The 26,096-nt window shown below is 43.2% G+C and overlaps 3 protein-coding genes across 5 annotated transcripts in view; all 3 read left to right on the top strand.

Annotated features, from left to right (window-relative positions):
* The first annotated feature begins 370 nt into the window (after nucleotides 1-370).
* LOC115556359 (claudin-1) lies at nucleotides 371-2,728 on the top strand. 2 transcript variants are annotated; one of them, XM_030373565.1, is made up of 4 exons: nucleotides 371-833; nucleotides 1,103-1,261; nucleotides 1,790-1,868; nucleotides 2,022-2,728. In XM_030373565.1, the coding sequence occupies exons 1-4, from the start codon at nucleotides 626-628 to the stop codon at nucleotides 2,182-2,184; spliced, it is 609 nt and encodes a 202-aa protein (XP_030229425.1). In that variant the 5' UTR covers nucleotides 371-625; the 3' UTR covers nucleotides 2,185-2,728. The 2 variants fall into 2 exon arrangements, with proteins under 2 accessions (XP_030229425.1, XP_030229424.1); XM_030373564.1 differs by having other exon boundaries at nucleotides 1,097-1,261; nucleotides 2,025-2,728.
* An 889-nt stretch (nucleotides 2,729-3,617) lies between these two features.
* On the top strand, nucleotides 3,618-6,771 carry LOC115556299 (E3 SUMO-protein ligase KIAA1586-like). 2 transcript variants are annotated; one of them, XM_030373486.1, is made up of 3 exons: nucleotides 3,618-4,213; nucleotides 4,397-4,492; nucleotides 4,575-6,771. In XM_030373486.1, exons 1-3 carry the CDS (start codon nucleotides 3,979-3,981, stop codon nucleotides 6,467-6,469), a joined length of 2,226 nt encoding a protein of 741 aa, XP_030229346.1. In that variant the 5' UTR covers nucleotides 3,618-3,978; the 3' UTR covers nucleotides 6,470-6,771. The 2 variants fall into 2 exon arrangements, with proteins under 2 accessions (XP_030229346.1, XP_030229347.1); XM_030373487.1 differs by having other exon boundaries at nucleotides 3,618-4,492.
* Nucleotides 6,772-9,389: 2,618 nt separating this feature from the next.
* Nucleotides 9,390-26,096, top strand: part of p3h2 (prolyl 3-hydroxylase 2) — a 50,018-nt gene continuing 33,311 nt past the window's right edge. The window contains exon 1 of the mRNA XM_030372412.1: nucleotides 9,390-10,056. Within this exon, the coding sequence (XP_030228272.1) occupies nucleotides 9,640-10,056 (417 nt within the window). The 5' untranslated portion in view covers nucleotides 9,390-9,639. The remainder of the gene's footprint in view (nucleotides 10,057-26,096) is intronic.

Here is a 26,096-nt window from a genome sequence, read left to right as displayed (position 1 = left end):
CTAATTGCGCGGAAAAAATTAACAATGAATAATATAAATAAATAAACATGAACGAGGTTGTTAATTGTCAAGATTAGGTTAAAAAAGCTACATAAGAATAAACATCATATAGCAAATTCTTTCTGTATTCTATGTTTTTTAACCTTTGTTTTTCTTATATCTAAAATATTATAAATAGTAACTAGGCCTAAAAATTGCCCATATTTATTTCCAAAGGCATCTAATGAATTGCTGAAGTACGATGGATTAATAATACGTAGGTGCCCACTTCCTACCTAATTTATACCATATCATATCCGATAACAGGTGGAGAGACCAACCAAGACCACCCATGAGTCAACCTCCGACATTAAATAGGAGGGCTGCTCGGAGCGCACTCTAGAAGTCTGTAACGGAGCAAAGGCTTGAGTGAATTTATGGTCGAGTTTCAGATAGTTATTACTGACTTAAACAACTATACAACAAAAAACATACGGGACTACATTTATTTTAATTATTTTAATTATTTTTCATCGCGTTATTTATTTTTTCATTCATTTTTTTTCTCTTGCTTTAACGTTATTTACTTTTCATTCATTTTTCGAATCTTCTGGTAGTCTTTCATTGCTGCTGCTGCTGGTGGGTAATGGCAAGCTCGGGAATACAACTTTTTGGGTTCTTGCTCGCAGTGGTGGGTCTGGCAGCCATCGTCACCGCCACTTGCATGGTAGAGTGGACCACATTCGAGAGCAGCGAGGAACAGGCGGAGATCTACGGGGGGCTGTGGGAGACGTGCAGGGCGTCCAGCTCACGGATGAGCTGCAAGGCCCGCGATTCCTTTTTAGAACTGCCATGTAAGGTTTTTTCATTCAATTTCCTCATTCGGAGATTAAATTGAAACACAGTTACGTGCATTGTGCATTGTAGCTATATTGTTTAACATAGGCTATATAGCAACAGTGGTGTAAAATGCAAATTTTTAACAGTCTACACAAAAAAAGCTTTAAAAAGGCGCAAGAAATCCAACTGGACTTATTGGAAGACTCGTTGCTACATGAGTGAGAAGCAGTTATCGCAGTAGGAAATGATCAAGTAACGGGATCGTTTGTGTCTACAGGGGGTATCCAGGTCACCAGGGCAGTGTTGATAAGCAGCATCTGTCTCTCAAGTCTGGCAGTTTTGGTGTCCATTTGGGGAATGAAGTGTACTCGCTTTATGGAGGACAGGGAAGAGACCAAACGCTTCATGGCATTGTCTGGAGGAGTCATGTTCATGATCTCTGGTAGGTTGAAGTCATGATGGATTTTTTTAAGCTTTCAGAATTTAAATGATCAATTGAAACGATATACTTTTTATGGAACATTTTTAGACATTAATTGGCTATAGCTCCTTTGTTTAAACCTGTGGCAAGGGCCAAACCACCATTCAATAACACCAGTGCTCTATATAGTGTCGACAAGTCCTGAGCAACACAGCAGTTCTTCTCCCTCGAAGACAATCTCACAACAGCTTCCAAAAAACTAAGAACAAGCTTGTGATAATCTTATACTTTTGAGTCCAGTCTTACCACACAGTATGACATATTAAGTTGTAGTTGTTTGTTTTTTGTAGTTGGTGGGTTTATGTACGGAGATGGACAATGTAAAACATATACAGTACATGAGTCCATTGGCCATTCAGTTGGTACACATTTCAGTCACTACTAGACAGACTTTTTTCCAAATTTAGATATTTCAATGAACTAGTATGTATCAAGTATATTGGTAGATATATAACATGTCAGGTTTTTTCCCTCCTTTTCCAAATTAAGGTTTATTGGCTCTGGTTGTGACCTCCTGGTATGTTGGATTACTCATTGAGGCCTACAAAAATGCCCATCACCTAGACAGGTGATGACCAAAACACACGCATACACATGCACATGCCCACGCATTCAAAAAAACGCATGCATCTCATAGTGGCACCTTCATGTCTGTCGGCGGTGCATCTGTCTCTGTGGCCTTCTGCCTAACCGGAGTGTGTGATCCTTCTCTGCCCCGTCACAGATATGAGTTTGGCAATGCAGCTTTTGTCAGCTGGGTGGGGTCCATCCTCAGCCTGGTGGGGGGGGCGTTCCTCAACTGTCGGAGGTGCTTTGGGACGAGGTCGTCCTTGTCCCCGGCTATGATACGCCAATCAGCGGCAGGCGGTGCTGAATATGTTTAATGTTAAAGGTCATACTCGGCTAGGGCCAACCTTAAGGATTGTAGCAAGCTTTGTTGTATTTAATTGTTTGAAAGGTCAGTTTTTCTTTCTGTTTTGGACAATGAAGTGTAAACTGTCAGGGTGGTTGAGTGGTAGTCCTTAAATACTATTACAGACTCAGCACCCACTGACCCTATAGTAGAAAGGGTAGAAACTTTAAGAAGGAACATATGAAGGATCCATCTGTCTAGGAATGGCTATGAGTGCAATAGGTGCTGATTAGGCAGATGTACATTATTTGCCAAATTATAAGTACAAAGTACAAATTATATAATTATGGCAAAGAAAAAATGAAGGATAAAGTACAAAATGCACTAAGATATGTTGTAGTGGTTATATGTTGTTTTTTTTAAGTTTATTTTATCAGAGAAAGGTCCGTTTATCTGCCATACATGAGTTATTTTGGTTTGTATTTTTTTAAACAATGTATTTTTCCAGATTTGTATAGAATAATAGTATATTTTGAACTTTTTTAAAGAATAAACTCAACATTTGGTCTACTTTGGCCTACGTGTCTATGTCTATCTTTGTTGATGCTAAATTAGCGAGCAGAGCAAATCTGGCAGATAAAAATCAGGGTTTAATGAGGATTTTCCTGAGAATGAGCAAGCTTTCCTTCCTTTTTCAACAAGCTGAGTAAATGCGGCAGTTCAAATGTTTATAGATCTTGTTATTTAATCACAGTATTCCATAGGAGAACTAATTACTCAGAGACGTTTGTATCTATGTTGTGGTTACCGAGTCCACCCTGGGTTTAGTGTAAAGCTGTTTCAATAAGATAAGAGCATTTTATTACACTTCCTATTTGACTTGGAGAGGGCTTGCTGGGCAGAGAATGCCAAATGTGTTTAAGGTTTTCATAAAAAACAAAAGTTTTCTCCACCGTCATCCTCATTCTTATGGTTGGTTTTGTTGTTTCTTTAGTTGCTGTTTTGTCTCGTTTTCTTCTTGGCTGTCAAAATTGATGACCTTGACATTTCTCCCCTGCTAACGCAATCAGTAGGAAATGACATCATCCTCGCTAAACAAGAGGTAGCTTGGACAGAGACTTCTGGGAAATTATAGTTTTTTTCCCCAAGCGGATGGTGAGGCCACGCAGCCACCTCCCACAGGGCCTATAAAGCCCTTCCCGTGCATATACGTCCAGGAAGGGGAAAGGGTTTGGAGTTGGATTCAAATGAAAGGTAAAGTGGTAGAAGGCATCCATTTTTTTTTCTTGTCAACCACCGGTGTGCCTGCTTAGATAATTATATTTCATTGTTTCACTTTTCTTCACCTCTGCCAAACTGTTGCAGTATGCAGGTGGTGTGTGTATTCAAAAGACTGACCTGCATTATGCCAAACTCTAAGCAACCAAACGCCTTGTTTTCAAAACCACTCCAGTGAAGCCATACAGGCAGTGGTGTAGTCCAGGGTATACGCGGGTATACGGCGTATACCCACTTATTTTTCAGTCAGCATTGCGTATACCCACTTCTAAACCCCCCCAGATGCGCACCATTCAGTAGTATCTGAAAGCGAAATCGCCCACTTTTCCCCGGTGAAGCCATGACCCACGCGCTACTCTGCCACTTATCGGCTCGCTGTACTGATTAGTTTGTTTAACTGTAGGCATGACGACGAATGAGCCAATCGGAGGGAGAGAAAGGCGGGTCATGCCGTAGTAATATAGTAAATATCGCAAAAGACAAATTTACATAGCTAGTATACTTTTACAAGTTTACTTTAAATGGTTTTCTATAATAATCCGGTAAAATGAAGCGAGCTATCCAAACAAAAATTTCATTTGACAATTTCAAACGTCCTCGCGAATCAATATTAGCCAGCAGCTCAACAGTTAATGTTAGCGATCGTACACCGGTACAGTTACCGTCGACGCCCGCTCTGCCCCCCGCCCCCGTCGGAGAGGAGGCTGTCAGTGAAGGAGATGCTGCCTCTCCGCCCACAGCCAAAGATGCCGGTACAACTTCGGATGAAGACGTCAACTACGGTAGGTGGGCGTGGGCCTTTTTTTGTTGGGGGGGGGGGGGGGGGTAATAAATAAAACGAAAGGGATTATGCAACTTTACACTTTCAAATGGGTTTTGGTCATTGTTTCCCTTGTAGCCCGTTATTCAATCACTTTAGTTATTTTATTACCTGTAATTCAATAATTTTTGTTGTTTTTCTGTAGACATTAATAATGACTGGCCAGACTTGTGGACTGCCAAACAAAAAGAAGATTTTAAATGCAAGAACCCCTGGTTGGGATCCAAAAACAAAAAAATGGGTAAGTTTAGGTAGATTGCTCGTTTGGGTAACTTCTGAAATAGTGGACACAGAGAAATATTGTGTGTGTTTATGCTTCACAGGATGTCTGGTCTGTAGCAGTGTGAACTCCATTGGGATCAACAAGGAGCAAGGTGTATCACTCTCAAGAGAATGGATGAACTTTGAAATTCAAGTGTCTGGCCAGGGAAGTAGAACAACAAGTCTGTCTGTCTTGAGAAATAAGGTGAGGAAACATGCTTTGTCCAAGGCCCACACTCAGGCAGTGAACGTGGCAGAGCAACAGGACAAAGCTGCCATTGAGAATGCAATGGAGGTTATGACTGAGTCCTACATGAAGGAAACTGAAGCCGTGTTTCGAACAGCCTACCATATTGCCAAAAAAAACCGACCCTTTTCTGACCATGAGAGCCTCATCGAGCTGCAGGAACTGAATGGTCTAAAAATGGGCACAATACTTCATTCACGTTACAGTGCAACACAAATAATACAACATGTTGCCAGTGAGATGCAGAGCAAAATTGTCAGTAACATTATAGCATCATCCAGTAAGTTGGCTGTCCTAATTGACGAGGCATCTTCTTTAAGTCACAAAGCTGTCATGACAGTTTCAATTAAAGCATCAATTCAAGAAGAAAGCCCTGAGTTCATATTCATTGAACTTGTTGAACTGGAAAATCAGAGAGCAGATGGCATAGAACAGGCGTTACTCACCTGTTTAACTAATGCTGGCTTTACAGAAGAGTGGCTACATGAAAACTGGGTAACATTTGTATCTGATGGAGCCAGTGTCATGTTAGGAAAGAAGTCAGGAGTAGCAACCAGGCTGACCTCGAGATTCCCGAAGCTTTTTGTATGGCACTGCATGAACCATAGACTTGAACTCGCTGTGTCTGATGCAGTTGATGAGGTAAACTCTGTCAATCATTTCAAAACTTTTATCCAGAAGCTATATTCTGTGTATAGTATGTCAAACAAAAATGAGCGTGAACTCAAAAATGCAGCAGCTGAAGTAGGCTCACAACTTCTTCGCATTGGCAGAATCTTGGATGTACGCTGGGTGGCCAGTAGCTTTCGGACTGTTCGTGCTGTTTGGACATCCCTGGGAGCTCTTGTGCAGCACTTTAAAAATGCTTGCTGTGATGAGACAAGGTCCACCAAAGACAGGCAAATGTACAGAGGTTTACTAGACCGTGTTCAAAGTCCAGAATTTATTTGTGACCTTGGGCTCATGTATGACACACTCCATGAACTAAGTCTCCTGTCACAGGAGCTTCAGTCTCGTTCGATAACTCTGCTCAGAGCTGAGCATCTGCTGAAACGCTCAATCAGAGTGATCCAGTCATTCAAAGAGAGTCCAGGTGAGAAATATAGTGAGGCTTTAGAAGCAAAAAAGACTGGGGAGTATCGGTCTACAACACTGAAAACAATGGCAAAGCTGAGGTCTATCAATCCAGGCCAGTTCTTACAAAGCCTTGTGAACAATCTGGAGAAACGCTTGTCTTTTGAGGATGAGACCATCAAGGACCTCAGCATCCTTGATCAGAGTAAATGGCCATCAAAGCCCAGCATCCGCCATGGTGAAGAACAAATTAAGCGACTGTGCAAGCGATTTAACCTGTGCACAGACCAAGCACTGAATGGGATGCGGGACCTACTGGAACAGCCCACTAGTGAGCCCAAGGATCTAAAACCACTCATGAACTGTATGAAAACATTCCCTGTCAGTACAGCAGAGTGTGAGAGGAACTTTAGCCTTATGAACAATATAAGCTCAGACAAAAGGGCTGTCCTACTGATCTCAAACATATCAAACTTGATGATGATTAATATCAACGGCCCGCCTACTTCCAAGTTTGATCCTAGAAAGTATACAAGGACCTGGTTGAAGAGCCATCGTGCTGCCTCTTCTGTGCGTTCTAGACAGTGCAGTGTGAAAACTCCTGCAGAAAGCAGGTCTGTCTGGAATATACTGTAGATCATGGTTAGAAACCCAGTACTGGGCTCAGAGAGCATATCACTATTGATGTGTTGTAAATGCATTTATATTTTTTCTTTGTAAACTAAATATTGTTGTTTTGTTACATATTGTTTTGTTGAATAATTTGAAAGATGATGTTCAATCATCATATGATATTTATGTATATATTGATATTGTACATATCTAACGAGATGATTGTTGTGGAAGAGAAATAATCTAATGTTTAATCTAAGGTGAAATATGAATAAGGATGCATTGTCAAAAGTAGTATGTTATTTAAATAAATGTTCAAAAAATTACTGAAACACCATGTTTGCCTCATCTATATTTTACATTCATGCTGGCTGCCTGTGTGACCAGTAATACCTACAAACTGCTCCTGATCAAGTCATGTTAATTTCATAATATAGTGGCACACTCTGGCCCATGCTATGTGTTGCGAATCAGCTGTTCAAAGACACCGTTTACAAAAGAAATTACTGATTTGCCATGTGAGAGAATAAGTGTCATTCCAGGAATAAGGAATAGTTGACTCTCACTAGTCTGTGGGCCTGTATTTGTTTAGTCATTTCATAATCCTTCCTCCCTGAGATCAAGCAGCAGAAATTATGTGCCAATGTAAGTAAACTAAAAAGAGTAGTAGAGTCTAAAAAAGGGTGTTTTTCTGGGCTGCGTTAAAAAAAAGGGCAAACATTTAGAGTATACCCACTTCTCCAGGGACCACTACACCACTGCATACAGGCTATACGTGCCTGGCGGTAATGTATTTCACTTGTGTTTGTTAGGAACTCCTGTCCCCCACCCAGTTCTCCCCAAGAGAAACAACCGGATATAAATTTGTTTCTCTAAGTCACATTATGCTGTTGTAGACTAATGGTTTGTTTAAATCAACTTCCTGTCAGTGTAGTTTAATCTGTAGCTGGAGCAATTTCAAGCCTAGTTATTATCTTGAAGTTCAAATAATAAAAGAGTCAATTATCCTATACCAATAGACCTTTCAAACTGACATTGTTTCTCACACCCATCCGTCACCGATGCCACGAAACAGAGATCTATGGTATGGTAAAACTGCCACAATTTAGTCACACATTGAGCCACTCTTAAACCAGTCAATCCATCAATCTAAGGTCACCATGTCTCTCTCCACCCTGATCTTAACCAGTGCTGCCCTTAAAGGATGAAGAACAGGTTTTGATAACAACATTTATGAATTAATAGCATTTTCTGTTATATCTCTACCTCGTTTTATAAAGACAAACCAGGTGTCAGTGAGGTGGTAGAAGCTAACAAATAGTTTGTCTTTTGTTAATGGAGAGAAATTACTCAAATTCAGTTATAGCTATTTAGAGGCAGTGAAGCATAGAGGATCTGAATTGAAGTTTTACAAAAATGCTGCCTTCTGAGGTGCCTCCGACTATAGGCAGTTTTCCTTCGTCGCTCAAGAGATCCCACAATCCTGTGCAACCGCTTTCCTGACCCGACAAGAGGGATACAATGTTGAGCAACAGTTCCTAAATGTACGTTTGTAATGTAAAACTTTTAGACAACAATGTAGCTAACAACAAATAATGCTTCTCAAATTAAATTCAAATATCTGTAAATAAAAAGGAAGAAGGAACTAGTCCAAATGAATGGGAGTTGATATCGCCTAACCATTATACTGTAGCCTAGCTGACGGACGTCGGTATTTTGGTAACAGCATGACGTCGTGTGACCTCGGCAGTAGCCTACGTCTAGATCCAGACTCCTTTACAGTTAACTTCATACGAAACATCACTTCCGTCTGGGACACTGCCATAGCGGGCGGGCGTACCATACAAATGGATAGCGCCAAATGATCGCTCTTCCCATCTGTTACACAGCTCAACCCGTCCACGTAGTACGTACATCTATGGACTCGACCAACTTGAGTGCTCAATTCCTATAGTTGAACGTCCCCAACGTACACCATTGCCATGGCGGTAGCGCCCTCTCATGGCCCTGGCCTGCTAAAGAACGTTTAAAATAAGAGTCCACAACTATTTAAGATGTCTTTTCATTTAATCTCTTAAATAATATTTTGACAATCAGGCGCAATAGTAATAGTATATTGTAAATAGGTCAATTAGGCCCTAGAACCCCCCCCCCGTTCCCTTATTTTTTATTTCCGTTCTTTTTCTTAGGCATATTTGACTGGATTCCGACCACCCTAAAAGGTTAACCACCCAAATACTAATACAAAACAAGTTCAGGACTGCGTCGATGCGTCTGCGTGGTCCTTGCGTTGTGCGTAAATGTGGGACGATAATCAGCCCTTAAGTGTGATATGCAGTCGTTCTATGGCTAACCACATTTACACCTGGTGGCATAATATCACCCCTTATCTTTAGTTCAGAACCCGCTAATTGCACAAACTTACCTCAAGGGGGTGTCATTGTCTTGCGTTGACTTCTGAGCCACAGCCACCGTTTCACATGCACTATCAGGAAAAATACCAGTCATTCTAGAAATAACACTGACATAGGCCTACATATCTTTTCATAAGGTGTCCCAAAAGGAGATCACCCCCCCTCCCCTTTTTTCTATTTTGTTTTGTTTTTCACAAAAACCTGCACTGTTTAATTTGGCTATGTAGAATAAAGAATCCAGCTGCAAAGTGGATCTTTACCCTTAATTGTCACGCATAACACTTGACCTACCAGTTTATGAAACAAGGTAATAAAGCCGAATGACACATTCAATTAGGTGTAATGTACCTTACTGTGTTATTAGGTAGTTTAATTGTATGCCTATTTAAGTTTGCCGCCAAGTTCAGTCAAACGAAGCTGACCCATTGAGCTTTACATTCACCTCCAGCTCGTCCGGTCCAGAGCGGTTCTGGAGCAGAAAGCTCTATTTGTTTTATTGGTCCATTCTTCCAAGGGGAGGAGTTAGCGGAGCCAGAAAGAGTCCTTACAAAATGCGTGTCCCTCAGTCAAAGAAATACAATTTCCGCCCTGCGTCCGATGCCGTCCTGAAAACATCCCAGATGACCCATCGTAACATCTCCAATGGACTGTACAGGATCTCACTATCTGAGTTGTGACTGACGGTCAAACTCTGCGGCGTTTCCGAGTCGCTCCTGTGCATCCCATCCACATCGCCGGGACAGGTCGTTGTGTCACAACAGGGCTCCTCCGCCGCGGACCATGGATGTAAACTTCTCATTTGGCCGTGCCTTGTCACTGGCCCTCTTAGCACTTTTATTGACTTCTTCAGCTGCTATTCTAAAGCCTTACGATCTATTATATGAAAATGCCGTCCGGTCATTTACAGAAGGTGATTATACGAACGCGGTGCGGTACATGGAAGGAGCGCTCAGCAGTTACGCAGAAGTTACTAGCGCTCAAGTACGATGTCGGCTAAGGTGCCAGGACCAGCATCCATTCGATGCTCCATTCCGGGAGTTGCAATTCTTTGAAGTCGTCCTTCACAGGTCCGCGTGTATCAACACGTGTATCGAAGAGAAGATTGGAACCCAATCTATGCATAAAGTAAGCGAAGATGTCATTCAGGATTTCAACAGGCGCATCCCTTACAACTATCTTCAACTCGCTTATCAGAAGGTATGTATGTATACATAGGCTACAGTATGCACGTTTAAAAATAGGAAAGTTTGCATGTCTACCATCGCCATCACTTTTGCGGTGTTTGAAATGTGATGCTCTTTTTGGAATAACTTTCCGAGGAGACTGGCTGGTGATGTAATGGTGAACAGCATTCACTGTTAGCCTAATTAAACCGATTGGCTAATATCCCATTGACACACATATGCCTAACGGATATTTAATTGTGTTTGATCAAATTAATTGTTAAATAAATTAATGTTTCGCTATAGAAATTCTCCCATTCATCCATGTCGTATTCCACACTTGTAACAACAATACAAGCATACCAGGTAAAGGCAGCCATCTGCTCGAACAAATAAGCCATTCAGGCGATATACGCTTATTTTCCGTTGTTTACAGACTACATTGAACTACAGTACATTGCTCAAAGGTGACACCATTCAATATGGCTTTCATCGTGAACTATGGATCCAGATGGATCCTGTGGGGATCGTCCTTCGATCCTCTCTCTGTTAGGATGTAGCTGGAGGCCTGGGTGTGGGAGCAAGGCAGCAGATAATAGGCTTGAGGAGGAGGGAACAAATGGCTCTCCACATACTAAACACTCCCTCAACAAGAACCCCCAGGGGACACTTGTCCCACGCATCCCTCTCTCCATTCTGCCCTATCCAGATTGACAATGTTAGGTTATGTTTCACCACCATTCTGGTATAAACTCTCATCTCAATCTACGTCTTTCGGCTTCTAACCTCCTGCGGCTCTTTAGGTTTGACCTGTGGAACCATGGTGGATACAAAACAAAAAGGGCTAACAACTACTGGTAAATCTTTCGAAGGGGATTGAGATTTTAATCTGTTCACAAGTTGTTCACCAGCTGTAGTGTTGTTGAGTCATTTCCCTTTTCGTCACACTCTCTGTTACTATTATAGATTATTACATTATTATAGAAAGATCTATATTTTCACTACTTGCAGGGAAATTATTTTGAAGAAGGATGGGGTTAGGCATTTTACTCAAGCAAGGTTACACGTCGACTGCAGACATTAAGGATTCAACCCACACAACGTTTCGGGCTGGGATTCAGACCACCGGACGGTCCTGCCTAGCTGGGGGCATCTGTGTTTCCGGTTTCCTCATACAAATCTGTAAGGCAGGCCACTTCCAGGCCCTCCTAATATGGACTGACTGCAAATGCTGGGGCGCTGACACATGGCTTCCACTGCTCAGATGTAGGGGTTCCTTCTTGCAGTTAGTGGGCCGTGTCGTTCTCCTTTTGTCAGTCGGCGAGAAGCGGCTGATTCAGTTTTATGAGTCAGCAGGAATAATCAAAGGTTTGCGGATTGATGCCGTCACCAAGGCACGGCGCTGTCTAGACTTGAGTGGATACGTTGCCATGGCGATTAAAAAAAATGCCCTGATTTAAAGACCATGTGCTTGGAGGTAGACTAGCACGTGCTGTTTTTACACTCGTACGAGAAGGCAAGCGGCTCCGCTTGTCTCGTGCCAGATGTTTCCTTGGCAAGCTGCCATCATCGTGACTGACATACACGTTGAGAGGTTAAAAAAGGTAAAGAATTATGTATATTATTTTTTTTAACGTATTATATTTTAGTTTGTGTGTTTTGTATTCAGGCACATACACGTGTGTTTTGGTGATGTGGGGTTTTGATTTGGTTCGTATGATTCCTCCCAAACCTTAACATTCCACCCTCACACACCCTCTTCTTGAAAGCCCCTGGCATAATGCTCCTGTTGGTTCTGGCAGCACGCACGCACGCACGCACGCACGCACGCACGCACGCACGCACGCACGCACACACACACACACACACACACACACCCCTCACTCAAGCTGCAGTGCGTATGTCCCCTTAATTTCCCAAAACATTTAGCCTTTCTCAATATTTAGCTTTCCTGTTGTGGCCTGTTTGCTTTACTAAAAAAAGAGAGACACGCCACCTTGTGCAGCTATTAAAGGGAGGGTCTTGTAGACGTTGGGCCTGGCTAGCCCCCTAGTGCTGGGGCCTGGCCCGACCGCTAGCCCCCTAGTGCTGGGGCCTGGCCCCACCGCTAGCCCCCTAGTGCGGAGGCCTGGCCCCACCGCTAGCCCTCTAGTGCTGGGGCCTGGCCTGACAGCTAGCCCTCTAGTGCGGAGGCCTGGCCCCACCGCTAGCCCCCTAGTGCTGGGGCCAGGCCCGACCGCTAGCCCTCTAGGGCTGGGGCCTGGCCCGACCGCTAGCCCTCTAGGGCTGGGGCCAGGCCCGACCGCTAGCCCTCTAGGGCTGGGGCCTGGCCCAGCAGCTAGCCCTCTAGTGCTGGGGCCAGGCCCGACCGCTAGCCCTCTAGTGTGGAGGCCTGGCCTGACCGCTAGCCCACTAGTGCTGGCCCCACCACTAGCCCTTAACTACTTGTCCCCACCGCTAGCCTTCTAGTGCTCACTGTCTATTAGCCCAGCCCTCTAGTGCTCTCTGTCCATTTGCCCAGTGTTAGCCTTCTAGAGCTATCTGCCCAGAGCTATCTGCCCTATCTGCCCTAGAGCTATCCAGCCCTCTAATGCGCTCATTAGCCTATCACTACGTCCTTTAGGGCTCTCTTTCAATAAGCCCAGCACTAGCCTCCCCCTGTGCACTCTGTCCATTGGCTCAGAGTTCTGGCTCCGCTGGCCTTGACCACAGAGGCATCAAAGACCCCTGGCCGGGACATGCCCCAAGGCCCACAGAGCTCCCTCATGTCCTTCCATAGCCATCTCCCCTGGCTACATCCCTACCTGGCCTGGCAGGCCTCACCCCTCTTGCGCTCTGAGGGGGGATTGTACAGGCATGAGTGAAGAAGACCCACGCCATGTGGACACCGGTTGGACCAGATCACAAACGTCTGACATTTGCCCAGGAGCAAGCTTTGGAACTGTGATACAGGGGTTTTGGTTTAAAGGCCCTGTCCAATTATAAGTTTGTTTTTTCGAACGTCTGCGTGATGCGTTGAGTGCAGGGCATAGTTGTTCAAAAAGGGGGAGGGTTTGTTGAGTTGGCTGGGGTAGAGCTTTGTTACGACAGTGCTAAGCAATCGATGTAAACAAGCGTGGAGGACGGCAGTATAGTAGACATTAGAGCAATGTTATAAGTCAAAATACTTGGCATTTTAACGACAGTTCAGGCATGGGTGATAACTAGGTATTATAGCCTTATACCAGAAGTTAGCACAAGCAAAGGTTTGTGAAAAACCTTTGTTTGTGCTACAAACAATATATCTGAAAAATACCTACAATAAGAAAATGGGGTCTTTATCGTGGTATTGAAGTTATTCAACCACAAGTAGCCCAATTTTGGCCTTTAGTTAGCAAAAACTTTAAAAAATATGGACTAATGTGGATGTTGTTTATTGGAGCTTTCAATGACACTCATACCGGCTAGGTTCTCTGGGTAAATCTCATCCTCCTGATCTCTAGCAGATGGCGCTTGTTTGGTTGAAGAGTTGTGTAAAACTCCCGCTCATCAATAAAAATAAACTGGTACAAATTCTTCTTTCTTAAATCAAATAGCTCAAGCGTTTTCATCACAAGACAAATCGTTTGGAGTGGATGGGTAAGTGTGCATGTGTGTGCGTGTGTGTGTGTGTTTTTGCGTGTGTGTGTGCGTGTGTGTGTGTGTGTGTGCGCGTGTGTGTGTGTTTGTGTGTGCCGTAATTGCATAGCTTTCTAGTATACCCGGTCTGCTGCTGTGACTCAATGTGTCCCTCCTCAGCCTGCAGTCACGCTGATTCAATCTGATTCCATCACATCATCGTGCAGACAGAGGAGAGGAAAGACAATATCTGTTTCTGCTTTTAGGGATCCTCTCTAACTTTGACTGAAATAGGAATGTTGGACGGAAGAAACTTTTAGTATAATAGTAAAAATTTCAATCAACATTTTTATGATGATTGTTCTTTTTTGCTGCAACTGCTGTAGCATAGGCTTGTGTTTTTATTGTGTGTCTGTGTATGTCCTTTTGTGACTGGGTATGTGTGTGAGATCGATGGGACCAACAGATGCTGGTGATGTCATCTCCACGTTTTATGAAGGATGAGTTCAGACAGGGGCCGACTGATTTCTGTCATTGCGTTATTTAAACAAAAGGGAGATGCTCTCATTGCTTATGCACTGGAAAAAAATGTTGGCTCTCGTCTTTGTTTAACAAGGAAGACATTTCAGGAGGTTTTTGACCTCATCGAGGGGCCTTATTACACTGGCTAAATAACCGCAGCCAGAGACAAAAAAAAAAAGACAAACTGTTGATTGATTGATTTCCCAGTGCACCTGCAGTACAGTACAGCCACCTGCCGGCCCGGCAGCTTGGCAGGGCACGGTGTGTGGCGAGTGGACATCTGGACATTGTTGCACTTCTCTTCTCCCTACTTCCTTCCCTGTGACTGCATTCGAGCCAATAACTGCATCCTAGGAATGTGGCTCATCCCACCCTTAGGCCCAATCCCATTTCTACCCCTTACCCCTCCCCCTTGTTTTGAAGGGGTAAGGGTAAGGGGTAAGGGGTAGAAATGGGATTTGGCCTAAATGTTCTTTCCTTTATTAACCCGAAGGGGGAGTTGTTTTTGTGTGCTGAGCTATGACCGAGCTCGTTGTGCATGAGGGATCCGCTTGGCCCTTGTCAGGCTTTTTAAAATGAGCTGGCCGTCTCCGACACATTGGCTAACTTCAGAACAGGACAGCTGGCAAGAATGTGGTCCCATATCTTCTGATTACAATCTCTCACTGATTAAGTGTGACGGATTAGTTGAGGGCTTTCGTATTTCTTTATACAATGATGACTGCAATATTCCTGCTAACAAGAAGGACGATATTGGAGTGGCTTTCTGGTTCCTCCAAGCCCGCGAGGTGGGAGGGAGGGAGAAAGAAGGGGGAGAATGAGAGAGGGGAAGAAGGGGGAGATGTTTTGTCATATGAGTGGGAAGCTGTTATTGCTGCTTCAGATTCAGTGCTATGCGTGTGCTTTCTTTTTGTCAGTGTTCGGGGCCAATGTTCTGGCCAAAAATATGGCATTCTCCCGGGTGTCTGAGTGAGGAACCAACTGTTGCCAAATTTGCAAGATGGCCAGGCATCTGTTCAACGTCATTAATGACTCAAACTATGTGTTTACTCAGTCTGTCTGCCATTCCTTGTGCGCAGCTGATGTTGGTGAACGGCAGTACTACATTCTATATGTGTACCTTTTTTAAGTTTTTCCTTTATCCGTAATTCAGAATTTAAAAAGTGTGTTTGAGATTATTTTAACATGAGAATTTTGTCTACTTTAGGGATCAAGTTTCTTGAGAGTGGTGCTTAGATGATGTGCTGTTTAAGTCAGCACCTGTAGAGATCAAAAGAAAAGTTTGAGGTAACCATTATTTTATACGGAATGTTCAATAAAATACTGCATCCCATGCTACGTTTCTAATAATGAGGTTTTATTATGACAAATAAAATAAATGTGTAGTTCTGCACATAGTTGTTCCTCAGATCTCTTCGAATAATTTCAGGAAATGGAGAGATTTTTTGGAGAATAAACTATAGAGAAACAATGGTTTGTTTCACAGGAAGCCAGCCATCTGTTTTCGAAAAAGCCTCTTTTTTTTTTACGCTTACTTTGAAATGTACTGGCCAGTGGGGGGGTCTTGTAGCATATTACAATAAACATCAGCAAAGCATTTTTGTATTCCCAGCCCTGTTATATCTATAAAAATAACCACATCCACAGATCAAAATCGACCAAACAGGACCCCCAAACACATCACAGTACCCAGTGTAAAATGTACCAAAAGTATTTTTGGCAATAGGGTAACGCTTCCTGTTGGGCTGGATGGATGGAGCGTCATGATAATAGCGTCGTGGATGCAGTCCAACAGGAGAAGAGTAGTTGTAGCAGAGGTCAGGCAGCGTGGTCCACATGTCTCCCATTACCACTTAGATTCAATCAACAACACAGATCTGGGTCCCTGCCCAGAGCCTAATCTCAGCTCAGGTTAGATGGTGCAGTGATGAAAGAGAGCAGTGTTATGTAAAGACTCTGTGCGTAGACCCAATGTGAACCCGTACGGATCTTGTTTACAGTATGGAGGTGTGAACGCCCTTAGCTTGATTGCTCAGTTTTGTTTTTACGATTCGATTTATGTTATTTGAAATACAGTTTATAAATGAAGGTCTTAAGGTGGAGCTGAGTCAGTGGTTCTTGCATGTTCAATGAGACTTCAGGTTTGCTGAAAAACCAACCTGGTTTACAATGTGTAGGCCTAGGTGTGAGTGCTCTGAACCTGATTCATACATTTTGTTCCAAAATGTGTTGTTTTGTTTATTGACATAGATGAATGCTGAGGGGAAGTTGAGGGGGAATGGATCTCATTGTTCGTCTATGTCCAATGAGAATATATTCAATGTGACCCCCATTGATCCTGTTTACAGCTTGAAGCTGTACACAATCCTAGCTCCCTCCATTTGGTTGAACAAAGATTCAATACAAGATTAAAATCTGTTAATTTAAGTGGATTGAAGTGTTGTGGTGGTCCTGAGTTACTGGCTCTTTGATGTTCGATGTGAGAAGAGAGTCATTCAGGGCCATACACAGATCCAAGGCACTTAATGCTGGAAGTGGCACCTATCAAGCAAGTGTGTCCATATGTTCAACGTGCACAATGTAATGTATTCACTGAAGCCATTTCTTTGTGTTCACTGCATAGCTATGGTTTTTGTTCAACAATAGTTAATAATAATTTCAGGGAGTGTGTCTATATAATATAAACCCAGGCATCCGCCCTATAAATCATTATGGTCTGTGGAACTTTGAACAAATGATTGGACTTCAATGAAAAGCTGCATAGCTAGTGTGGCATGAGAGTCAAATTGTTAAAGAAAAGTATAAATCATTGTAAAGATCAATCTTTGCCCTTAATGAATATTCAAGTATATAACCTAGAAACTTTGTTTCTATGTAACGGGAGATCTCCTAGCTGCTTGGCACCCTGTTATTTTCTGTGAAATTAAATCAGAAGTGTTAATTGTTTACCCAGGCTCGGTTGCTGTCGACAATTTTTGTTTGCATCGATCTTTATGGGCGTATGTTTTAAATGTTCACATTGCCTTGAGAGAAGTATGGAATTCCAAATATATAAATAAATAAATAAAAAACCAGTTAAAGCACATAAACCGAAAAACCTCTTAATTGCCTGTCTAATGCTGATAGATATGATTCTTCTCTACATGTTTATATCCTGTGGAAAGACAACATTAAGGTTCAGTGAACCCAGCCTGATCTCCGCCCAAGATCGCCTCATTAGGTTGGACGCCTGGCACTGTAGAGAGGGAACCCTTCCAACACAGTGTCTCTCTCTCGCTCTCTCCCCACTGGTGTGTTTGTCGTATCATTGCCAAAGAGCTGTGTTCATCTCAGGAATGTGTTTTGCCCGGGTTTCCAAGTCCCTCCCCCCCTCTCCCCCTCCCAAAACCCAGTGCTTTTTGATTTATGTATCAGTGACGTCAACTCTGGGGGGTCTGCAACCCTGTGAAGTACCTGGGAAGAGGCAGTGATTCACCCATGCTGTGATCCTGGTGCCGTAATATCCGGAGTCACGAGGAGAACGCGGTCCTCCTCGCGACCGTGACCTGACCTTCAGGCAACTATGACCTCACCACTTCAACATCTGGTTCAGATTGGGAGCCCAACCCCTGCCAGTCATAGCTAATTACTGTGTTAACCAGCGGTTTTTGTTTTCTGCTGAAAGTGAAAGTCAGGCGTGTCTGTGCACTTTGTTTTGACTATGGGGTTTTGACTATACCATTTTTGGATACCTGTGATCTTGCCACACTTTTCTTACATGTTATTTACTGCCTCATCAAATCTAAGCAGGGGAGCTAAACTTTCCAACATTATATCACATTGATGACCCAGATGGATCATTTTATTATGAATTACTAGCTAAAATCCTAAAGGACCCTATAACATCCCTTTGCAATTTTATTTGGAAATGCAATTATATAACGGAAGCAAAGCATTTAACTTTTTTTTTTAAGTTACAATGTTTTCCTTCTCTTTTGGCTTTTTCAGTAAGTTTCTTTTGCTTATGATAATGAATGAATGTGGCCCGTTCTGGGAGTAAGTGACAGCTGTTTGGCTCTAGTGGGGCGATGATGGACAAGGGACTTCAAGCATTCTGGCTCCACTTAATAAATAATCAGACTGTTAAACTCAGCCAACAACAGCAGGATAATCTGAGGACCTGTGCTTGAAAACGTTATTCTCCCTTCAGCAGTTCTCCGCCTGAAAGTACCTTAGGTGCACCTGTTTTCAATCGTAGTTGAAAATATCTGTTTGACGTTTTTCTACTTTTATATCTTAACAGTTGTATTATAAGTTTGTTTTTATAATGGCAGTGCCGGTGGTGGTGATGATGAGAATCCACTTCCAGCTTATCTCATAGCCTGGAATGCTGGAAGTTATATAAAACAATAAGGTTGATTTAAGGTGCACGTTTTGGGCTGGCTTGCTTACTGAATAGTGAAAAGGTGCACCTGGCTTGTTAAATGTCCGTTTATCAGTAAGCTTTGACTGGTTAAAAATAAAATAAAATAGAACATCCTTTTAACTCTACTATTCCTGAAGTGCCTCATAAGCGACTAACGGTTTAGGCATGAGTGCTTTCTCAATTCTCTATCATAACACATTTTAGGGCTGTGTAGAGAGGATAAATCATGTTGTTTTTTGCTGTTCATGAAACACTTTGTGTTTTTTACCCCTTGTCGAACCATTGGAGTTTCTCAAATCCTGTTGTTCTGGGATGGATTATATGATGAGAAAATCTGGGAGCATTCCCAAAGGCAATAATGGTCGATATTTCAAAGCATTGTTGATGTTCATTTGGGGAACATTTACCAAATCATAGATAGTATGCATATAAAACCATTTTAGACATAAATCAAGGCCATATTTCCTATAATGTCTTGCAGATTTTGTTATCAACTCTGCAACTATTTATTCGTACAGACAATGGCCTCTTCCCACTTGGCCCAGTGGGAGGAGGTGCCAGTGTTTGCCATCATAGTATTGCTTTGGAATAAAAAGTATGGCATATATTTAGTTATTTTTAGAATGTATTTAAACAGGAAGAAAATACAACAAGCCATACCAAAGTAAAGTTTTTATTTTATTTTATTCTGCTTCATGCAAACATTCAAGACCATTCAGTTTTCAAACAAAGCGTGCCTAACAACACTTTAACATTCAACATTATGTTTTTGAATGGAGAACAAAAAAATTATAATTTTTGAAATTCCCACATAAAACACATGGGTGCCAATTCAAACAAAAAGGAAATCTGGTGTAAAAATGTCTGAGCAACTCTGCTGACAGTTTTTGAAACCAACTACGTTAGATGGATGGGTGGCTGGCTGAATGGGAGGCTGGATGGTTGGTTCTGGTCATCTTCACTTGACATCCTGTTTCAAGATAAGAGTTTACGATCGGGTTCGGTTTCCATTCAACACTGGGATGACCGTGCTATGTTTTCAGTCGGAGGAGACCCCCCCAGCCCCCCACCCCCCCACCCTATGGTCCATCCTAAGGAATGTAGACTTGCTGGCTCCAGTTGTGTTCGGGAATACGAGACTCTGACGTAGCCCATGGCTACGATTGCTCAATGAATGGGAAATGCCCACAGTATTGTGATGGCTCCTGTCGAGTTTTATCTCCTTAATGTCTTGTTGTATATAGAGAGAACCTGGGTATGAACTACCAAAGCTTTTATAACCGATTCCTCAATTATTTGCACCTAATGCCTGGGCTTTGGGTTGTTGATTTCTCTGGAGAGCTTCTGCTGACCTTTTAAATGGGATGTCTTCAACGTTGATCTGACTTATACTGCAAACCCTGGTATTGCTTAACATGGCACTTGACTGGCCAGGCAGTTTCACAATGAAGAAATTCAGGTGGAGAGAATGTCTTCGAGCGCAGTTTAAACATTGTTGAGCATCCGATGGCTCCGTTGATTGGTGTAAGTTTTACAAAGGGGGGCTACTGTCCTTTACAGTTATGACATCTTAGATATCCGCTGGGGTTCAATGTTTTCTTTGATGCAGGTTTACTGGCAAACCCCCACAACTCTAGTGAAGTCTAGTTAAACTCGGTCGGTTTTACGGCTCTAAGTAAACCAATGCATGTTAGTTAAAGTGGTTTAAGTTAATTATAGGCTCTGGAGTTATTTCATATGTGCAAGACATGTGCTCTGGGAGGCGAGATGTTTGCCATTTGGCAGGAAATGAAATAAATAGGGAGAGATCCGTCTAGTTAATTAGGTTCATGGCTCATTTTAACAATGCACTGGGTTGGCCTCTGCATTGCAACACATCGCCTCAAGATGGTTTTTAATGACATCAGCGCAATTGTGGGGAACACAAGGTGTGCGATTATGACCTGTTCCTTGCCAAGAGACTACTTCACAACATCAACATGGTATGATTTACTGGGGTTGGTTCGGTTTATGAGGCCGGTGTCCTCTGTAGTTGGGACGTTTTTTTACACATGCTCTATCGGACATATTTCCCCACTGAACTTTATCATTCTGATACCCTATGTCTTTCCATGATTCCTCAAATAATATATATTATTAGAGGAATATGTTGCAAAGGATATGTTCCAAATACGCCAACGTAAGCAGTTTTCAATAGGAACGTACAAATGTGGTCCACCTTGAACCCTCTGTGTTCCACGCTGGTCGCCCCGCAGCCCGTGTGTGGTGTGTGTGGTCCGCTACCCAACAGCAGCAGCAGCAGCAACGGCAGCAGCACCGCCTCATCCCAGCCAACAATAACCACCACTTTCTTCTTGTTTTTCCCGCACAGGGGTGATATGTGGTCTCCGGCGAAGTGTGTTCTCATGTCTCCGCACATACAATCGCTCTCCTTGTTCCGTGTTTTCCATGAGCTCTGTCATGGCTTGGACAGCATAGCCTGGATGTGGTTTTTATTTCACCCGTGCGGTGAAGGTTTACAGCGCAGAGCTTACGTCAGGCTGAATGTGGTGCGGCATGCATACCTGAGGCCCTTCCTAATGGGGAGGGCCGGCGCGGACGGCTTCAGGTCCAGGATCAGCGGCAGCAGGCCCTGGCCGACTTCAGGAGGCCTCAGGGGATTCTGTGGATGGATGCAGGGTCTGAAATCAGAGGATTTAGGTTAAATGATAACATTTGAAGACACGGATCAACATGGCATGAAATAACGATAACATGCATACACTTTTTAAACAGTGTTTCGTCGGCCAAAATAAAATAAATGTCAAAGACTTCTATTACCTTCATGACTTAGATTCGACCAGGCTTTGACACTCTACATGTTCTTAAAATGCACTTGTTTGTTATCTTGAACTTGTATGTTGTCTGTTGACATATTTTTTATGCACCGTACCCTTTCAGGTGCACTAAATACCCCAAAAAATGAATTTCAATCTAACCCTCCAATTTGAAGTCATATCTTTCCCTCTCGATCTGTTCAGTACTGTTCACAGTTCTCCTAAGACAGTTCTTGCTGCAATAGCTGTTTTGCTGTAGGCTGGGTAAATGAGCACCAACCCCTCACACCGCCCAATGTCCACAACCTTCCTGTGATATTGACTAAGGTGTGGGGAGAAAGCCCTCTGGCCTATGTGTTTTCAATCATGCCCCCTCCCCCAGCCCCCTCTCCGGGAATGTCCTCCCGTACCCTAATGGCCCTTACCTTTGGTTCACCCGCTCCGCTGGGCCCCAAGGTATACCAGCACTCGGTGGAAGCTAGGTGGATTTTCTTCTGGAAAAACAACACTGCTTTCCGTGAGAAGGGAAGGAGGGGGGTGGCTTATAGAGGGACGCTGGGAGCTGGGGGGGTAGATATGAAGGTCCGAAAACACTGCTATAACCTGAGAAGTTGCGCTTCAGTTGAATTCGATGGCGGCACAATTACCGCTGTGCTGCGTAATCTGCTTAGGGCGGCGAATTCGCTCGTTCTGTCAACTGTTTGAGATTTGGGTTAGAATTAGGGGAGGTTTGAAGGAATTTTGAGGATATCCTAGGAACCCCCCCCCCCCACAGTGAGCTCAACTCTGTGCTCATCAACTCTCATTTGGAAACCCCAAATTCAAAGAAACATTTGTTCTTGACTGCCCCTGTGGCCTTCCAGGGAGGCTTGGTAGAAATGGCGTAACAGGCCACGTGGATTAGCTTGTGAAAGCTGAAGATCTGACTGTCACTCCACAGACCTGTTATTAAAGAGGCTGGTTAGGAATTACCCCTCCTTCCCAAGGAAGTATGTTCCCTGGTTGCGTGTTATTTTCATCTACAAACAAACACAATGTCTAGTACTGAGACTTTAATGCTTCAAGCTTATGTCCCCCCTCAGTGGGTCACACCAACCCCCAAATCCCTAAAACAGTTTTCCAACAAACTTTCCAGGGAATGTGAAACACGTTTTGTTGCTGTAATTATTCAATCTTCTGGCAACAATGGCAGTGACCGACTAGACCGTGGAACAAAAACAAAACAAAGGTCTGTCATCCAAAATGTGTTGAGCGTGGCTTCACCAACGCTTTAACCAAGGGAATGGAAGCGGTATTCGGTGGTCTGATGCTGCGTGGTCGTACCGTGTCACATGACTGTCTCTGGTGAGCAGATGCAGGAAGACGGATGACTCAGGCTTCGGAAGAAACATGGATACCTTCCTCCACAGGTGTCCCTATGATCCGGCTGGAGGTGAGGTCCATTTTGGGGAGTCACAAGAGGCGTTTCTGTTTTTTTCTTTTCATTCTTCCCTTCTTGACATCATATGCTGGTTACCGCCCTTCCTCTACCAGGGAGAACGCTCTCGTTTGATACAGCGAGCTGATCGCGATCGCACTGCAGGGAACCCTCCAGAGATTTGGAGACAGCTGGTCTAAACGGTGATGCTTGACATAGAAAAGATTTCCACAAAACTGGAAATTGGAAGCATGATGGCTTGTTGCTCACCCTTGAGAGATCGCTAGGTGTTTTCTCCCTTATTGGGAGGTGGGTGTACATTTAGCTTTTTGAACTGTGTTTTAAAGGCACAGTATAGCTCTTCTGTCTGGACCATTTCTCTTTGATTCTGTTTTACTTATGTCTGATTAATGAGGCCACTTTTATCGCCGCAATAAAAAGTTCCTTGCACAACAGCATCTCAATCACATTGTATACATTTTTTTCTTTTTTTGATGTGGTGTAATACCCAAATCTGGCAGTTACAGCTTCTTTAAGTCTAGCATTGAGCATCTGTTTTTAAGTGTAGCAGTTCATGGCGGACAGATGCCTGAACATACTTTACATTATTTCCCATTGTTGTCCCAAAGCAAAATGCAAAACCACAGAGCCATCCTGTTGCTTGAGACCTCTCGACTCCTTGTAACTCATGTAATGACATAATTACTCGCGGGGATGGATGCGTGCTGTGGACCCGAGCAAAAGCCTGCCTCTGTGAACCATAATGAGAAAGAATAAGAAAGACACATAACACTATGCCAACCTTATACTTTTAACATCCTTCACAGACGCTAGGCGTGTAGGAAAGGGAAACGTAACTACCAGGCGGGCCAAACACTATTTAGTCATTCCACCCAACTGTAGCAGCTGGCTGTCCTATGACTCAGGTCTAGGAAAAGCAGACAGGGGGGAAGCCTTTTTAGGGGATTGAATGAATTAAGCATTTCCTGCTGGGAGTTTTCAACTGTCCAACGACTACGTTTTTAAATACTCATTGGTCAAGGGATTGGAGGGGGGGGGGGGAAACACCATCACTAGCCAGTGACATGGCTACTCTTACGTAGCTTCGTTTTAGTGAGCATGAATTCATGGAGCACTTGGAAGGGACAAGCCCATGGGGCATAGGACTTTAATTAAATTGGCTGTGGACAATCCCGAAAGTATCCCAACGTATAATTCAAAAAGAAAAAGAAAAAGACAATTACTTTGTAGTTAAGGAAGTATATTTTTTCATTGGGAGTGACTGTTTATTTAAGTGATAGCTCACAAATCATGTGGTGTAATTCTCTTGGAGTGTGAGAGCCGACCAAATCTAACACCAAGGCCCAGGGAAGAAATACAATTTTTCACTCAACTCTCTATAGCGTTTTTTAGTTCTACTGTATCCAAAGACAGTGAGAGATGGCAGAGAATTCCTCCACGCACGAGTGTTGTTGTTTAGCCGGATGATTTATGGATTTTATGAAATCTCATGATGTAATTTGCCCCTAGCCTCTGCAGCGGAGTGAAAAGAAAACTCATGGAAACAATAGCACCCACTTTTTCCTTTACCAGTTCAAAATAAATAAATAATCCCTAATAAATAAACATGTCCAACAATCATGTCACTTCTTAGAGTATCTTGGCATTTTCCTAAGCTTCCCATTTGAATATGTCTAAATAGTTTTTGCACTACTTCATTGTTAACATCTTGGTCTCCTCTGTGGTCTGCAGAAGAAGTGGTTTCCAGGGATTAGTTTAGACTCAAACGCTTGCCGAGTGACCTCATGGTCATTTATCAGCACACACACACACACACACACACGCACGCACGCACGCACGCACGCACGCACACACACACACACACACACACACACACACACACACACACACACACACACACACACACACACACACACACACACACACACACACACACACACACACACACACACACACACACACACACACACACACAAACCCACACACACACACTGAAGAGAGTCACTGAAATGCAGTGTAAATCCCAGTTCACACCTCACCGCCACCTTCGGGCCTAGTTAATTAAATCTGCTGATGACAGTTAGCCACACTCTGCGAGGACTGCCTCATGTCACGGAATGCATAAAAGCGTAATTTACGTGTGTGTGAACTTTTGAGTAGAAGGTAATAAAAATAAATGGAAAGTGAAGTCACCAGCGCCTCAAGGGCCCTTTTATCAAGCTGCTGGGTTGGATGAACTCTGACCTGCCTGTAGTTTAGGTTTTATTCTGCCTTCTAATTTAGTTGTCTCCGTCAGAACTGATTGGTTCTGTATGAACCTTATTATCTTATTATCCCTATAGTTGCCTCAAGGCATACCCTTTGAAAGGTGCGCTACAGTCCCCTGTTACATATATGTTGACATAAACACATAAAATAAGGTAACATTTTCATAGTTTATTTCGAATTGACCAAATGTAAATATTTCAGGACTAATATATGTATTTTAAAGATATAATTGAATCATAGCAGATCGGTAAACGAATGACAAACTCACACACACACACACACACACACACACACACACACACACACACACACACACACACACACACACACACACACACACACACAAGGCTGCTATGTCTATTTATAGCGACAGAGCGAGACTTGACTAACTTTTTACTGTGGGTCGAGTGTTTCCAGAGGAGATGAAGTTGTTTCCCCCGCCAGTCTCCAGAGTGTCTTTATTGACCCAGACGCAGGTGTGTCTGAAACTGCAGACTCATGACTAAGATGTTCGTGTTGTTCGTGGTCGTCGCAATGTCTCTCTCTTTCTCTCTCGCACTCCTTCCCACTCTCTGTCTCTCACAATGAACGGCCTCTCTTAGGTTGCATTCTCACACCGCCAAATAGGAAGTAGCACCGAGTCGAAAGGGTTTTAACCCAGGGGTCTGGACGGCCAGGTGAGGCAGGACACTGACACCTAGGTGTCTCCTGCTGGCTGGTGTGGTCAACATGTTCCAGACAGTTTTGGTTAGAATGCATGGCCAGAACAACCCAAACAACTATGGCACGGGTCTCAACGTTAGACGATGACATGCATTGTATAAGAATTTGTTGGAGAAACTTGACATATCTGAATTTTATGGTAGAATTTAAAAAAGCCAAGCCAATTTAAAAAAAAAAATGCATATGCCTGAGGCACATGAAAAATCGAAATCAAAGCGGTTACTTGGAAAGGGGGTTAAGATCACTGTAGCAGATTCATTACTGCTTCAATGTAAGCTGCAAATGCTGGAAGCAGATCCCGTCCT

Source organism: Gadus morhua, chromosome 12 (genome assembly GCF_902167405.1).
Source record: "Gadus morhua chromosome 12, gadMor3.0, whole genome shotgun sequence".
Taxonomy (NCBI): Eukaryota; Metazoa; Chordata; class Actinopteri; order Gadiformes; family Gadidae; genus Gadus; species Gadus morhua.
Note: the sequence above shows the minus strand (reverse complement) of the source record. Positions and strands in the feature narration are given on the sequence as shown.